The 16,623-nt window shown below is 45.9% G+C and overlaps 1 protein-coding gene across 2 annotated transcripts in view; it reads left to right on the top strand.

Moving 5' to 3' along the window:
* The window catches only part of ARHGAP30 (Rho GTPase activating protein 30), a 41,652-nt gene that overhangs the window by 14,649 nt on the left and 10,380 nt on the right, over window positions 1-16,623 (top strand). For both annotated transcript variants that reach the window (XM_060253387.1, XM_060253378.1), the window contains exons 2-7: window positions 3,787-3,889; window positions 5,585-5,729; window positions 7,132-7,214; window positions 13,405-13,512; window positions 14,291-14,418; window positions 16,135-16,303. In XM_060253387.1, the coding sequence (XP_060109370.1) occupies window positions 3,787-3,889; window positions 5,585-5,729; window positions 7,132-7,214; window positions 13,405-13,512; window positions 14,291-14,418; window positions 16,135-16,303 (736 nt within the window). The remainder of the gene's footprint in view (window positions 1-3,786; window positions 3,890-5,584; window positions 5,730-7,131; window positions 7,215-13,404; window positions 13,513-14,290; window positions 14,419-16,134; window positions 16,304-16,623) is intronic.

The following is a 16,623-nucleotide window of genomic DNA, read 5'->3' as shown; positions in this document are numbered from 1 at the left end:
GGCACCCAAAGCGAGCCCAGTAGCAAGGAGAGGCTACAAGACTTGCAGTCCCTCCTCTCCCTGTGCAGCGAGCCAAGGATGGCCACTCAGAAGCCCCCTCCTTGGAAGCCCAAGACTTCATCTCACCTCCCTACCCTCCACTTCTTACAACAAGAAGAGGAACGAACAGCCATGATTGCTGGGGGAGAAGCATGACGCAATTAGGGTTGCCAATCCTCAGGTAGGGGCAGCGGATTCCACAGTTTGGAGGCCCTCCTCCCATTTCAGGGTCATCAGAAAGCGGGGGGAGGGGAGGGAAATGTCCACTGGGAACTCTATTATTCCCTATGGAGACTTATTCTCATAGGAAATAATGGAGAATTGATCAGCAGGTATCTGGGGCTCTGGGGGGGGGGGGCTGTTTTTTGAGGTAGAGGGACCAAATTTTCAGTACAGCATCCAGTGTCTCTCCCCAAAATACCTTCCAGGTTTCAAAAAGAATGGACCAGGGGGCCCCATTCTATGAGCCCCAAAAGAAGGTGCCCCTATCCTTCATTATTTCCTATGGAAGGAAGGCATTTCAAAAGGTGGGCTGTCCCTTTAAATGTGATGGCCAGAACTCCCTTTGGAGTTCAGTCATGCTTGTCACACTCTTGGTCCTGGTTCCACCCCCAAAGTCTCCTGGCTTCACCCCTAAAGTCACCAGATATTTCTTCAAGGGTGGAGGAGGAGCTGCACAGGAGCCCACCGGTGGGTAAGGAAGTTGGCCACCCTCCCTCCCTCATTATCCCCCCAGGCAGAGCGCACCTGGCACCCCACCCACCCACCCCCAGCATTGGAGATGCAGCTTCTGGGCTTTGACCAAGTGGCAGCTAGCATCAGCATGTGGCAGGGGACTGATTGGTGGGGCCAGATAGCTTACACAAGGGTTTGATTGATGAGGCCTGGATCCCCAGGGTTCCACTGTAGCTATGGGCCTGCAAAGATCATATAAATTAGTGATAAATAAATACTTTTTTCAAATCATAAGTTTTTTTGGGAGAGTGATTTTAAAATTTTAAGGAACATGGCATGACTCTTTGTGGGGCAAACTCAGCTGCAGGAAAGAAATTTCTGATGCTCTTTTCCAGTTTTGGGGAGAGAGGACTGAGGGATGTCTGTTGCTTTTGAGATTCTGGAAACATCCTACCAGCCACTGCAGCAAACAGGAAGATGCTGGCAAAGTGATGAAGAAGAAGATGATGATATTGGATTTATATCCCTCCTTCCACTCCAAATTTCAGAGTCTCAGAGTGGCTCACAATCTCCTCTACCTTCCTCCCCCACAACAGACACCTTGTGAGGTGGGGGGGTTGAGAGAGCTCTCACAGCAGCTGCCCTTTCAAGGACAACCTCTGCAAGAGCTATGGTTGACCCAAGGCCATTCCAGCAGGTGCATGTGGAGAAGTTGGGAATCAAACCTGGTTCTCCCAGATAAGAGTCCGCACACTTAACCACTACACCAACTGGCTATCAGGGTCCAGCAGTCACCATAGCTTAGGGGAACCTCCATGATCAGAGACAATCTGTCTCTGAGCACCAGCTACTGGAGGCAAACAAAAGAGCTGTCACTTTCATGTCCTGCTTGCAACTTTCAGGAAGCATCTGGCTGGCCACTGCTGGAAAATACTGGACTAGATGATCCTTCAGCGTATGCTTATAAATGCAGCTGTTATCCTACAAACACTCTCACCATGCATCATGTGATGTATTGACACAGAGCTTCAGCTCTCCAACTTCCTGCCTTTCACTTCCTGTCCTGGGTACGGAAACACATGAAATAACTCAGGGACTCCACCCAGTTTAACCACCGTGGGTGAGAAAAAGGAACGTCATTTGCACACACACACGCAGTGCCTCAAATCCTTTTTTTTCATGTAATGTGCTAAAGTGGGGCCTATTGAAGCAGATGTCAAGTTTCCTAAAAGCTTACATGTATAACTGTGTTGTTAATTTGGACTTCAGAGTCTAGACTTGTATTTTCAGTTTTACTTCAAATGTTTTTGAGGAGAGAATTGGGCTGTAGTTTGGTGGTAAACCACCTGCTTTGCAAGAGAATGCACTGAATTCATTTCCCACCATTTATTGAAAAAGTTCAAACACCGGGTGAAGGGCTGGGGGAGGAAACTGGCTCTGCCCAAAACCCAGGAGATCTGCTGCCAATCAGCATGACACAATTCTAAGTTTAAAACAATTTATTTATTTATTTAAAATATTTCTGTATTGCCTTTCCATGCAACTAAGATTCCTCAACAATGCTCTTAGGCCTATTATGCACTGGACTTTTCCCTTGCTTTCACCGTGCATCACTATCAGGTTTATTTGTCATTCTACATTTCCTCCTGCTGGCACCATGCATGTTCATCGGCTTTTCTTTTTCTTTTGCACTGTTCCTGTCCCTTTAGTGCTGAGTTCACTTTCTGCTCACAGTTTTCCAAAGATATCTCAGAGTGCTTTGGTGGTGGTCTTTTCCCTCGCTTTGCTTCAAGGCTGTAGGTGAAATTTGAAAGCAGGCAAATTCCCTCAGACTTTTTCCCCTCCTCTCCAGTAGTTCCCCTCTCCAGTGTTCCCTCTAAATTGAGTTAGTGTGAGCTAGCTCACAGTTTTTTAGCCTCTGGCTCACACATTTTTGTCTTAATTCAGGAAAAATGGCCCCAGAGCAAACTAATTTATGGAGTAGCTCACAACTTTAATGTCAGTAGCTCATGAAGTAGAATTTTTGCTCACAAGACTCCACAGCTTAGAGGGAGTATCCCACCCACATAGAGGTCTTTCCTCCCACTATGCCCTGCCATAGTCAACATAAGGCAGCTTTGTGCTTTTTGGTATCTTGAAATTCTCAAAAAATATTTGCTCTAAAAGAGGTGGTGGTGGGAGAATTCTGTAGCAGTGATTGGCTGAGCTTCTCTGATGTCACAGAAAATTATGGCAGGCAGAAGGGTCGTTTGGGTTCTTTTTTTGATGGAACAGCTGGTATCATAGCACAGGCAGAATAACCTAGGGAAGGAGAAGTAGAAACAAAGATGTAGGAAAGTAGGAGTTAGGGTCCTAAGAAGGTAGCAGGCTCAGAGAAGCAGTGCACTCTAGGTAGATGAAGGCTGATAGAGATTTTCTCAGAATTACAGGAAAACTCTAGAAATAAAGCACATGAGTCTGAAAATGGAAAGAAAATCAGGAGAGAGATTGAACAGGGAAGAGAAGTGAATTCAGACAGGAGCTGTAGTGCTCAGACTGATCTGAACTATAACCAGCCAACTCTTTGCGTGGTGCCACTGTTAAGAGCGTTGGACTAGAATGTGATAGACCGGTGTTCAAATCTCCATTCTGCCTTGAAGCATAACAAGTGACCTTGAACCAACCCCTCTGCCAGAATTGTTGTACGATAAAGTAAGAAAGGAGGACCATATTATAGCACCTTGAACTCCTTGGAGAAAGGATGGCAGAGCATCTGCTTTGCATGCAGAAAGTCCCAGGCTCTCAATCTCCGATATCTCCAGCCCAGGTGAAAGGATCACATAATGAGGGATGTGAAAGATCTCTGCCTGAAAACCTGGAGAGCTGCTGCCAGTCAGAGTGTACACTACTGACCTTGATAGGCCAAGGGTCTGACTCAGTATGGCAGCTCATCGGTTCATTTTTGCTTTGTGTGGGGGAAGGCATGTTTAGCTCATCCTGTCCTATCCCATCTCTCTCTTTCCCCTTCAAACAGCTGTATTCTAGGTAAAAATTATTTTGTCATTTTCCAGATTTAATGTTTTTCTTTCTCAGTCCCCCAGGTCCTGAAGAGCTGCACAGAGTTTGTAGAAAAGTATGGGATAGTGGATGGAATCTACCGGCTGTCGGGAGTCTCGTCAAACATCCAGAAACTAAGGTAAGGGCTGCCTTGGGTGCTGAATGGGCCCCTTCCCCCACTTTCAGTCCCCCACTTCTCATAAACTAACTTGTGGAACTCTCTGCCACAATGCATGGGAACATGTGTTTAAATGGCTTAAATGAAGAAGTACACAAATTCATAAAGGAAGAAGAGCCTATCAAAAGCTAGGATAGATGCACCAAGCATCTGTATCTCTCTCAGTTCCCTGCTGGTTTTCCTCATGTTCAATTCAGCAGTTGCAAACAGGAGTCTGATTTTTGGACAGACGCTTTGTTTGCCATTGCCTGCCTCTGCATTGCAACCCTGGCCTTTCTTGGTGGTCTCCCATCTAAATACTAACCAAGGCCAACCATGCTTAGCTTCTGAGATCTGAGCAAGCCAGATCAGGGCAGTAAATCTGAATATCAGATGGTAGGGAAACACATCAGAGAAGGCTATAACCTCCATGCTCCATCTGGAGGCTTCCCTGAAGCATCAGGGTTGCCACAGTGGCTACTGGGTGATGGACTAGGTGGATCATCAGTGAGATCCAGCAAGACAATCCCCGTAACTATCAGCCATGACAGGTGAATGAGCTTCCATGTTTAGAGCAAGGGGTTTTTTTTGTAGTAGGAACTCCTTTGCATATTAGGCCACATGCCCTGATGTAGCCAATCCTCCTGGAGCTTACAGTAGATCTTGTAAACTCTTGGAGGATTGGCTACATCAGGGGTGTGTGGCCTAATATGCAAAGGAGTTCCTGCTACAAAATGAGCCCTGGGAGGCACTGTACCTCTGAGTACCAACTGTTGCTAGGGTCATACTATGGGGAAGGATGTGGCCTGCTTGTGGGTTTCTCAGAGACATCAGATTGGTTGCTTTTGGAAATATGATGTAGAACTAGATGGCTGTGGCCTCTTTCAGCAAGACAATGTTTTGATTTTTAAGCAGACAAGTAAACAGATTTACAATAAGCGTTAAGGTGTAAAGTAGGGGTCGCCAAACTTGCTTAATGTAAGAGCCACAAGACATGAATGTCAAATGTTTGAGAGCCGGCAGGGAGGGAGGAAGGAAGGAGGAGAGGGAGGGAGGGGTGGAAAAAAAGCAACTTTTCAGTTTAAATGCATTCTCCAAGCCACCAGCTGGCTTGGCAAAGTGATTTAAAGAGAGAAATGCCTTCTCTGTCAGCCAGTGGGGTAATGGGGGCTCCAAGAACCACACAGTACATGTGAAAGTGCCACATGTGGCTCTGGAGCCACAGTTTGGCCACCCCTGGTGTAAAGCAACATCTTTTGATGGAAGTTAAATCTACAGCAGTTATTATTAGCCACAATAGCCAGAAGGAACCTCTACGCCCAGATGCAGCATTCCACTAAATACAAGATGCTGAGATAATGGAAAATCTTCATCCCAAATTTTTGAGTTTCCTGGAAACTTTTGGCTGACTACGATTGGATGCCAAACTGGCTGGAGTTTTGACTTAGCAGGTAGGATTGTTAGTGATGATAGCTAAACAGAACCTTCATGTTCAGAGGCAGTCTAACTTAAAAGTACCAGATACTGTTGCATTCTTGCCCCCATTTTGGAGCCTCCTGGAGATGTTGCAAACTGAATGCTGGATTAGGTCTGACTCGGATGCAACAACTGCAGTTCTTAGGCTCTCATACTCTGCCCACACAGTCACCTTTGCCAATTTCTTCTCTTTGTTCTTAGGCTTGAATTTGACACCGACCGCTGCCCAGATCTCAACAAAGACATCTACCTGCAGGACATCCACTGTGTGAGCTCCCTCTGCAAGGCCTACTTCCGGGAGCTGCCCAATCCCCTCCTCACATACCAGCTGTACGACAAGTTTGCGGTGGGTATGGCAGATAGGACAGTCTTTATGCCATTGAGTGCTCCTCTCCCCTCCACAGCTGGACTGCCTAGCGTGCCAGGAGACAGGGTGCCAGAAGATGCTCGGGTGTGCAGCCACCCATACACCACCGCATGATTGGTGGCACTGAACATGGCACTGCAGGCCAGAATGTCATGCTATTCTAGCCAGCCTATAAATTAAATAAATAAATACAATAAATAACTCAGATCCAGTTAGCAATGTAGGGATTAGTGGCATTTAGGTATTTCCAAGATAGATTTAAGTCCAGTAACACTTTAAGAGACCAACAAGATTTCTTGGGGAATAAGCTTTCAAGATTCAATCCTATGCCTTCATCAGATACAAGTGGGGGGTGGGGGGGTGGGGTGTAGCAGGAACTCCTTTGCATAGGCCACACAGCCCTGATGTAGCCAATCCTCCTGGAGCTTACAGTAGGCCCTGTAAGCTCTTGGAGGATTGGCTACATCAGGGCTGTGTGGCCTAATATGCAAAGGAGTCCTTGCTACAAAACAAGCCCTGGATACAAGTCAGAATGGAGAACCCTGATCCATTACATTCCACTCAAGAATTTGGGAGGAGTGTTGCAAAGAAGGGAGTCAAGATGCACAGGTGCAGTGCAAAATGGAATGTATTTAGGTATTTTTGACTCCCATGAAATGGGTTCTCCCATCCTTCAGCCTGGGGAGTGTAAGGATAACCCCGTGTGTGAAATCAGTGATGAGAAATGGAAGGCTCTGCTGTGGGATAGAAGCTGGTCTAACTGAAATTGCATTTGCTTCATTTATATTCCACCTTTCTCTCCAATGAAGATCCAAAGCAGCTAACATCTGCTGCAACCAGGGCTTTCTTTGCATATTAGGCCACACACCCTTGACATAGCCAATCCTCTTGGAGCTTACGGTAGAGCCCTGTAAGCTCTTGGAGGATTGGCTACATCAGGGGTATGTGGCCTAATATGCAAAGGAGTTCCTGCTACAAAAAAAGCAGCAGCAGCAGCCCAGGCTACAACCCTACAATATACCACACTAGCCCTTTGCATGAGTTTACAGTGAATGCATATACGATTCCCGTACAATGCACCCTTGTCTGTATGTTGAATAATTCTCATTCAGTGCATGTACAGCTGCAAGTGTGATTGAAACCTCACATTTATCCAGAAACTGGTTCCTGGTTTCATTTGTAAAAATGAACATGTTAGCTCTTTTTTTGCAAACAGATGTGTGTGTGTATGTGTCAAAACATCTCTGAATAGATGACGTCTGCCTCTGATGCTATTTGATTTCAAAGTTAAGAGTTTCCAAAGTGGGAAGCAAGGGTGGGAACTGTGTAGAGGTGAGCAAACACCATTATGAGCTGAGCATCTTCTCCTTCCCTCTCCCAGGATGCTGTGGCTATTAAGCTGGAAGAGGGCCGGCTGGTGAAGATCAAGGAAGTGCTGAAGGAACTCCCGCCACAACACTACAGGTACTTGCAAGGGACAGGGCTCCCCTGGCAGCTTCTAGCCTTTTGTGAATTCTGGTTCCGCTTGGCTTTTGCCTCCTTTCATGGGCCCAAAGGACTCTGGGCTTCTCTGGACAGCTGACAGATTTGTGTGTTCTTAGTCATAATATGTGTAATGCCCATGTTCTTTGGATTTCAGCAGGCTAAGACAAGTTTGTGAACAGAAAGCAGGTTTTATTTACTACAAGGACAAACTCACTCCAAGTCAACAACAAAAATATACTTCTCATGAGTGAGCTCGTGCCTTTTGCTGGGGAGGTTCCACTTGTTCTCTCTCTCAGCAACCATCCATTCATCAAGCAGTCTGTCAGTCGTCAGACAGCAGTTCCCTCAGCTACTCCCCAGAAAACAAAACTAACCCCCCCCCCCCGAAAACCTAGCCCACTTAGGGCTCATTTATCACAAACCTACCTCATTGAACAATCAGCTTCAGTTGGAGCTGGTTTATCTGTGAGGTCTCACAGCATTACCAGCTGAAGCAAACATACATTCTTTGCAGCTTGGTGCTGTCATATGGAGATACACAGGCCAGAATGAGTGAATCACCACTCCTGTCTCCTTGATATACAGAGGTCTTCTGCATTTTCCATTCCAATATGCAGAAAGCCTAAAGACAATCTTAAGTACTACACCAAAGTGAACAACACAAGGCAATGGAGGGAACAACGGGGACCCAGAAGGTCCATTGTTCACATCTTGGGGTCTTGAATTGGAAGGATCTCTGTGGCTGGGCTAGGAAAAAAAGATTGCAGTCAGACTGGTTGTCCCAACTTGAGGTACACGTTTCTCAAGGAACCACAGCTCAGTTGTAAAACACATGCTTTGAACATGCAAAGTTCCTGGTCCTATCCCTGGAATCTCCTGTCAAAAGAGCTAGCTTGAAAAGACATCACTGGAGACCTCCTGGCAGCACACAGAGACGACCAACAGGTTGACTCAGGATAAGGTGGCTTCACTGGTTCACGTGGACATATTGCATGGGTCGTGGGTGGGAAGTTCTCAGAGATTCCAGGCGCAATGCAATCGTATCAGCCTCCAGATGGCACTGGGCTGGCAGGTCCTTATCTGGAGATGGAGATGGTGACAGTGAGAGAAACTTTCACTACTTTTCATTCCACCTCATTCCTCCCCCAGTCCTCTGACCCATTTCCTCTTAATCTGTGATGGCCATCAAGGTTATCATTGTGACTCAGAGGATGCAGAAAATGTGTGGGAGATTATTTGAGGTATTATTATCCGAGGAGTGGCCACAGTCAAGCCAAGGATCTCAGAGGGTAAGGATAGGAAAGACTGCTGGCTGACTCCCAAAGCCATACCAAGAATACCAATGGGTTGGATCCTGCAGATCTTTTCTGATAAGTCGCACTTTCCTCCAGGAGAAGGAGCCTCCCCTTGATGCAAGATGCTGTTGCATCAGGAAGGGATATCCTTCCATTGGAGGAATGGATCCATGGGACCCAGTCTAATGCTCTGATTCATATGAAATGACTTCCTTTATTCATTTAAAATGATATGAGTATATATTTATAGAATCAGAGAGTTGGAGGTGGCCTCTAGGGTAATCTAGTCCAACCCTCTGCACAATGCAGGAACTTCACAAATACCTCCTCCCCACACACACATCCCCAGTGACCCCTGCTTCATGCCCAGAAGATGGCAAAAACCTCCAGGATCCCTTGCTAAACTGGCCTAGAGAAAAAAAAATGCTGACTGACCCCAAAGTGTCAATCAGCATTTCCCTGGGCATGTAAGAAAAGGCCACAAGAACTAAGCATTCCTGCCCTCCTTCTCATGATCTGCCTAATTCACAGGATCTGCATTGCTGTCAGATGGCCATCTAGCCATGTGTTTAAAAACCTCCAAGGAAGGAGAGCCCACCACCTCCCGAAGAAGCCTTTTCCACTGAGAAACTACTCTAACGGTCAGGAAGTTTTTCCTAATGGTTAGCCGGAAACTTTTAATTTAATTTCAACCTGTTGGTTTTGGTCCGACCTTCTAAGGCAACAATTCTACAACATCCTGTAATGGGCTGACATATGGCACATCCTCTATACGACAGCCCTTCAAGTACTTGAAGAGGGTGATCATGTCACCTCTCCATCGTCTCCTCTCCAGGCTCAACATTTCCAGTTCTTCAACCTTTCCTCATAGAACTTGGTCTCCAGGCCTCTCACCATCTTCATTGCCCTCCTCTGGACATGTTCCAGCTTATCTATATCCTTAGAACATAAGAAGATAAGAGAAGCCATGTTAGATCAGGCCAATGGCCCATCCAGTCCAACACTGTGTCACACAGTGGCCAAAAAAAATTATACACACACAAACACACACACACACTGTGGCTAATAGCCACTGATGGACCTCTGCTCCATATTTTTATCTAAACCCCTCTTGAAGGTGGCTATGCTTGTGGCCGCCACCACCTCCTGTGGCAGTGAATTCCACATGTTAATCACCCTTTGGGTGAAGAAATACTTCCTTTTATCCGTTTTAACCTGTCTGCTCAGCAATTTCATCGAATGCCCACGAGTTCTTGTATTGTGAGAAAGGGAGAAAAGTACTTCTTTCTCTACTTTCTCCATCCCATGCATTATCTTGTAAACCTCTATCATGTCACCCCGCAGTCGACGTTTCTCCAAGCTAGAGTCCCAAGCGTTTCAACCTTTCTTCATAGGGAAAGTGTTCCAGCCCTTTAATAATTCTAGTTGCCCTTTTCTGGACTTTCTCCAATGCTATAATATCCTTTTTGAGGTGCGGCGGCCAGAACTGCACACAGTACTCCAAATGAGACCGCACCATCGATTTATAGAGGGGCATTATGATACTGGCTGATTTGTTTTCAATTCCCTTCCTAATAATTCCCAGCATGGCGTTGGCCTTTTTTATTGCAAACGCATACTGTCTTGACATTTTCAGTGAGTTATCTACCACGACCCCAAGATCTCTCTCTTGATCAGTCTCTGCCAGTTCACACCCCATCAACTTGTATTTGTAGCTGGAATTCTTGGCCCCAATGTACATTACTTTGCACTTGGCCACATTGAATCGCATCTGCCACGTTGACGCCCACTCACCCAGCCTCAACAGATCCCTTTGGAGTTCCTCACAATCCTCTCTGGTTCTCACCACCCTGAACAATTTAGTGTCATCCGCAAACTTGGCCATTTCACTTGCCACTCCCAACTCTAAATCATTTATGAACAAGTTAAAGAGCATGGGACCCAGTACTGAGCCCTGAGGCACCCCACTGCTTACCGTCCTCCCCTGCGAAGACTGCCCATTTATACTCACTCTCTGCTTCCTATTACTCAGCCAGTTTTTGATCCACAAGAGGACCTGTCCTTTTACTCCATGACTCTCAAGCTTTCTAAGGAGCCTTTGATGAGGAACTTTATCAAAAGCTTTCTGGAAGTCAAGGTAAACAACATCTATCGGGTCTCCTTTGTCCACAAGTTTGTTTACCCCCTCAAAGAAATGTAACAGGTTAGTGAGGCAAGATCTTCCCTTACAGAACCCATGCTGAGTCTTCCTCAATAACCCGTGTTCATCAATGTGCCTACTCATTCTGTCCTTGATAATGCTTTCTACCAACTTTCCCGGTATTAAAGTCAGACTGACTGGCCTGTAATTTCCTGGATCTCCTCTGGAACCCTTTTTAAAGATGGGGGTGACATTTGCTACCTTCCAGTCCTCAGGAACGGAGGCAGATTTCAATGAAAGATTACAGATTTTTGTTAGAAGATCCACAAGTTCAACTTTGAGTTCTTTCAGAACTCTCGGATGTATGCCATCCGGACCCGGTGACTTATTAGTTTTTAATTTGTCTATCAGTTGTAGGACCTCCTCTTTTGTCACCTCAATCTGACTCAGGTCTTTCAACACCCCTTCCAAAATTAGTGGTTCTGGGGTGGGCAAAAAGTTCTCATCTTCCACAGTGAAGACGGAGGCAAAAAATGCATTCAGCTTCTCAGCCATTGCCCTATCTTCCTTCAGTAATCCTTTTACCCCATGGTCATCCAAGGGCCCCACTGCTTCCCTGGCTGGTTTCCTGCTTCTAATATATTTGAAGAAATTTTTATTGTTGGTCTTTATGTTTTTTGCAATATGCTCTTCATAGTCCTTTTTGCCTGCCTGATCACAGTCTTGCATTTGATTTGCCACAGCCTGTGTTCCCTTTTACTAATCTCACTTGGACTGGTTTTCCACCGCTTAAAGGAGTCCTTCTTACCTTTTACAGCTTCCATTACTTTGTTGGTTAACCATGTAGGCCTTTTCTTATGCCTGTTTGTGCCTTTCCTAACTTGTGGTATGTATTTTATCTGAGCTTCTAGGATTATAGTTTTAAATAGTCTCCAAGCTTCCCCAAGGGTTTTGACTGTATTTACCTTTCATTTCAGTTTCCTCCTCACATGCCTCCTCATCTCAGAGAATTTACCCCTTTTAAAGTTAAACGTGGTTGTGGCGGTCTTTTTGGGCAACTCCCTATTTATACAAACGGTGAAATCAATAACATTATGGTCACTGCTGCCAAGCGGTGCAATCACTTTTACATCTCTCACCAAGTCTTGGGCATTACTTAGGACCAAATCCAGGATCGCCCCACCCCTGGTAGGTTCTGAGACCATCTGCTCCATAGTACAGTCATTGAGAGCATCAAGAAACTCAATCTCTTTCTCTCGACCAGAACACATATTGACCCAATCAATCTGCGGGTAGTTAAAATCACCTATTACGACACAGTTTTTATGTTTAGCCGCTATCTTTAAGCCTTCCATCATATTATAATCGTCCTCTCTCTTTTGATTTGGTGGGCGATAACCAACTCCCATAGTTAAATTCCCTTTTGGGCTCTCTATTTCAACCCAAAGCATTTCTAAAAGGGAATCTAATTCTCTGACCTCAGTCTTACTGGACCGTATATCCTCTCTGACATACAGAGCCACCCCACCTCCAACCCTTCCCTCCCTATCCTTCCGATATAGCTTATATCCAGGAATAATTGTGTCCCACTGATTCTCCTCATTCCACCAAGTTTCTGAAATTCTCACAATGTCTATGTTTTCCCCCAACACTAAACATTCCAACTCCCCAATTTTACTTCGAACACTTCTAGCATTTGCATACAAACATCTATAATTTCCCAGGCAAGCTAGGCCTGCCCTTCCTCCTGCCGCCTCGAGACTCTGGCAGACAGTCCATACTGTTTGTCACCATCACAGTGGGCAACTCTGATCCGTTACCCGGTAGAAAAATAGCAGCCAACCCTTCATCTCTTTGAGACGAGTCCTCCCGAACCAGAGACATTTCATTTCCTGTCGGCTATCCCCCAAGATTTAGTTTAAAAACTGCTCTGCCACCTTTTTGATTTTAAGCGCCAGCAGCCTGGTTCCATCCGGGGACAAGTGGAGACCATCTCTTTTGTACAGCTCCCGCTTGTTCCAGAAAGCATCCCAGTGCCTAACAAACTTAAACCCTTCCTCCTTACACCATTGTCTCATCCACACATTGAGACTTCTAATTTGTGCCTGTCTCTCCTGCCCTGCACGTGGAACAGGTAGCACTTCTGAGAAGGCCACCTTGGAGGTCCTGGCCTTAAGTCTCCCGCCTAGCAGCCTAAATTTTTCCTCCAGGACCTCACGACTGCATTCCCCACATCGTTGGTGCCAACATGCACCACGACCACAGGCTCCTCCCCAGCATCCTTCTTAAATTGTGGTGCTCAAACCTGAACACAGTACTCTAGGTGAGATTTAACCAGACCAGAGCAATAGATTAGATTGTACCTGATCTATTCATTATTATTTACTAACAATGGTAGTTATTATTATTGTTGATCACAAAATAAATCATGATTTCATTATAAATTGTAGTTACGCATTAGCCCCTTTCATTAATTTTAATAACTAAATTATGGCCCTGTCTGTGGTCTAAAAATAATCCCAGAAAACAAGGGGATGAAGACATAGAAAGATGGGAAGAGGGAAGTAGAAAGAGAAGAACCTCTATCAGGCACTGACTTCTGGTATGAACCTTGTGCCCCTTAAGACAGTAGAACTGTAGTTCTATCCCAAGTGATCCTCAAATACCTTCCTAAGGTTTTCTCCTTTCTTTTTCCCATTCCTTGTCCATCTTTGTTTTGGTGGCCTGCCACTAGGACCTTGGAGTTCCTGATGAGGCACCTAGTCCGCATTGCATCTTTCAGTGCTGAGACCAGCATGCATGTGAGGAACCTGGCGATTGTTTGGGCTCCCAACCTCCTCAGGTGAGTTCACTAGGGGTACTTTCATGCTTCCAGTCTAAGCTTGCTTCCAAGAGACACAGGGTTGGAAACCATCAGCTGTCTAACAATACAATCCTATGCCTTCAGTGGCATTCAAAGAACACTTCTGTAGGAGGAATTCTGAGCAGGATTCTGTGTAGACTTGCTTAGGATTGCTATCAGTTACTGAGTTAAGTGGGCTTGGAGTGCTCTGTGAGACAAACATTATTGGAAACCACTGAGCATGGTGCAGTCTGCACTACTCCCTCTGGGCAACCCCAGTGCAGAAGTGTGCTAGGTGAGAAACATACCTTGAATCCAACCCACGCTGGGGGACAACTGGCCTTAAAATCAGGAGCCTCCTTCTCTTGAAGTTTCAGTTTCTTATTGTAATCAATGCCTATATTACCCTATTAATACATGGAAGGGGGGAGAGGTAGCATGTTTACAACAGCTCATAATAAGCAAAAAGACACATCACATTGGCAACCTTTTCATTCCAGCATGTAATAAAAATTGCCCAGTGTTCACAGAACTTATCTGTATATTGTAAATAATTTCTTTGCATCCTTTGCCAGTATGTTTAGTTAATAAGATTACATTCTGGGTATGTTTTAAGCAGTCATTTATACAGTGGATGCTCCCACCTCCCAGTATGCCACGATAACCATTTCACCAGCTGGAGTCCCCTTTTTGAAGAACAAGCTAAGGCAAGCTCAACAGAGACTCATCCAGAATCTCTGTACATTTGCTCCTGACCCCCTTGTCCCTCTCTTCTCAGGTCCAAAGACATCGAGGCATCTGGTTTTAATGGCACAGCAGCCTTCATGGAGGTCCGCATCCAGTCCATTGTGGTGGAATTTATCCTCACTCATGTGGAGCAGCTTTTTGGAGACGCTCCTCTCTGTGGTTGGTCCTCTTATGCTTTTTACTTCCTCTGTAGAGAACTTCCGTATTTCAGTTTCCCAAATCTGGGAAGCCTAATTTGCAGATTGCCCTGACCTGGATGGCCTGGATTAGCCTGATCTTGCTAGATCTCAGAAACTGAGCAGCAGGGTTGGGCCTGCCACTAGGCAGACTAAGCAACTGCCTAGAGTGCCAGCCTTCTGGGGACACCAAACTGGGCACCCCCCATGTGACTTGGTGATGTTATCAGGGCGAGGTGGGGGTGCCAAGTCACCCTTACCTACTGTGCCAGACAGTCTAGGACCAGTTCTGCATGCAGAGTGGATGACAGACCATCAAGGAAATCCAGGGTTGCAGTGGAGAGGAAGGCAACGGCAAACCATTTCTGAATGTCTTGCCTTGAAAACCCTATGAGCACTACTCCCTCTAAGCTGTGGAGTCTTGTGAGCCCTGAGTCCGCTTGCGGAGAGGGCGGGATATAAATGCAAAGTAATAAATAAATAAATAAATTCTGCTTTCTGAGCTACTGGCATTAAAGTTGTGAGCTACTGCATAAATTTGTTTGCTTCTGGGTCATTTTTCCTGAGCTAAGACAAAAATGTGTGAGCGGGAAGTTAAAAAACTGTGAGCTGACGCACACTTATTCAGCTTAGAGGGAACACTGCCTATGAGGCCACCATAAATTGGCCACAACTTGACAGCAATCTGCAGATCATACACTGCAGATCCATTCTGCCAACAGCAGCTTTGCCTCAGTTCAAGGGATCGTCTCCTGAAGAGATATTGGCTTCAGAGACCAGTGAAAGCTCTGCTGTTTGGAGAATAGATCTGCAAGATTTGACTTATAACTGCAGAAAGTTCTCATTGGGCTGTTGCCCAGTAGGGCCACAGGTGGCCAGGGACAAGCACAGGCAACCCCCTGTAGCTCCACCAAGTGCTGCAGGAATTCCTTGGCTCAAACTCTTTAGTGGCAACAAGGATCAGTTTCAGCTTACCCGTTGCCTCCTCCTGCACTACCCCCAAGAGGCAATGGGTGAGTTGATGCCCACTAGTGGCACTGCTGGCTGGGTCTGAGCTGAGTAGCCCTCACACTACTGACAGCACTGCAGGAACCACTCAGCTTGGCTTGTTCCTAGTTTGCTTACAGGTCCCAGTCTACCCCTGCATTATGCAATTCAAGCCAGTTTGGTGTAGTGGTTAAGTCTGCGGACTCTTATCTGGGAGAACCGGGTTTGATCCCCCACTCCTCCAATTGCAGCTGCTGGAATGGCCTTGGGTCAGCCATAGCTCTCACAGGACTTGTCCTTGAAAGGGCAGCTTCTGTGAATGAGCTCTCTCAGCCCCACCTACCTCACAGGGTGTCTGTTGTGGGGAGGAAGATAAAGGAGATTGTGAGCCACTCTGAGACTTAAATAATAATAAATTATTAAATATTAAATTATACAAAATAAGTGCTTAAATAATATTCTCCTTCTTGAACAAAGTTTATCGAGGAGAGGGCTGATGCATTAGATTATAATCCACTTTGTGCCACAACTAACAGTCCAAAATGGCCCAGGATGGCATGCCCAGAAACTGGACAAAGTACGGGCAGCCATAACTTGCTGCTAGAACAACCCTTGGGGCAGGTGGGGGGGGGGCACAGATTGAATACCATTGGTGCTCTGGCTTTTTTCTCATACTCAATGCAAACCCTGGTTCTCTTTCACTCCCCTGCAGCAGGCAGCCGTGAATCCCTCAGGAAATCTCTCCTTCTTATGGGGTCGCAAACAGTCCTCTATGACGACAAATACAGCTTTCCCTGCAATGTTCCAACCATGCTGAACCAGGGAGATGGTCCTCCACAGATGCGCCCGTACCACACCATTATTGATCTCAACGATCATAAGTACACACTTCGTTTCTTCTCTTTTTCCTTCACCTCCACATGTGAATTTCCCTGTCCAGAATAGCTAGATTTGAGTCCGGAGGCACCTTAAAGATCAACAAGATTTTCAGGATAGAAGCTTTTGAGAGTCACTGCTCCTTCATTGTTTTGGGTTTTCTGGGCTGCATGGCTGAAGTCTTGGCATTGTAGAACCTGCTGTTTCGCCAGCAGCTGTGACTGGCATCCTTAGAGGTATAACACAGAAAACTAGAGTTCTCACAGCAATTAAGATCCTGTGAATTTAGGGGGAGGTATTTGTGAGTTTCCTGCATTGTGCAGAG

The sequence above is a fragment of the Heteronotia binoei genome, chromosome 1 (genome assembly GCF_032191835.1).
Source record: "Heteronotia binoei isolate CCM8104 ecotype False Entrance Well chromosome 1, APGP_CSIRO_Hbin_v1, whole genome shotgun sequence".
Classification (NCBI taxonomy): Eukaryota; Metazoa; Chordata; class Lepidosauria; order Squamata; family Gekkonidae; genus Heteronotia; species Heteronotia binoei.
Note: the sequence above shows the minus strand (reverse complement) of the source record. Positions and strands in the feature narration are given on the sequence as shown.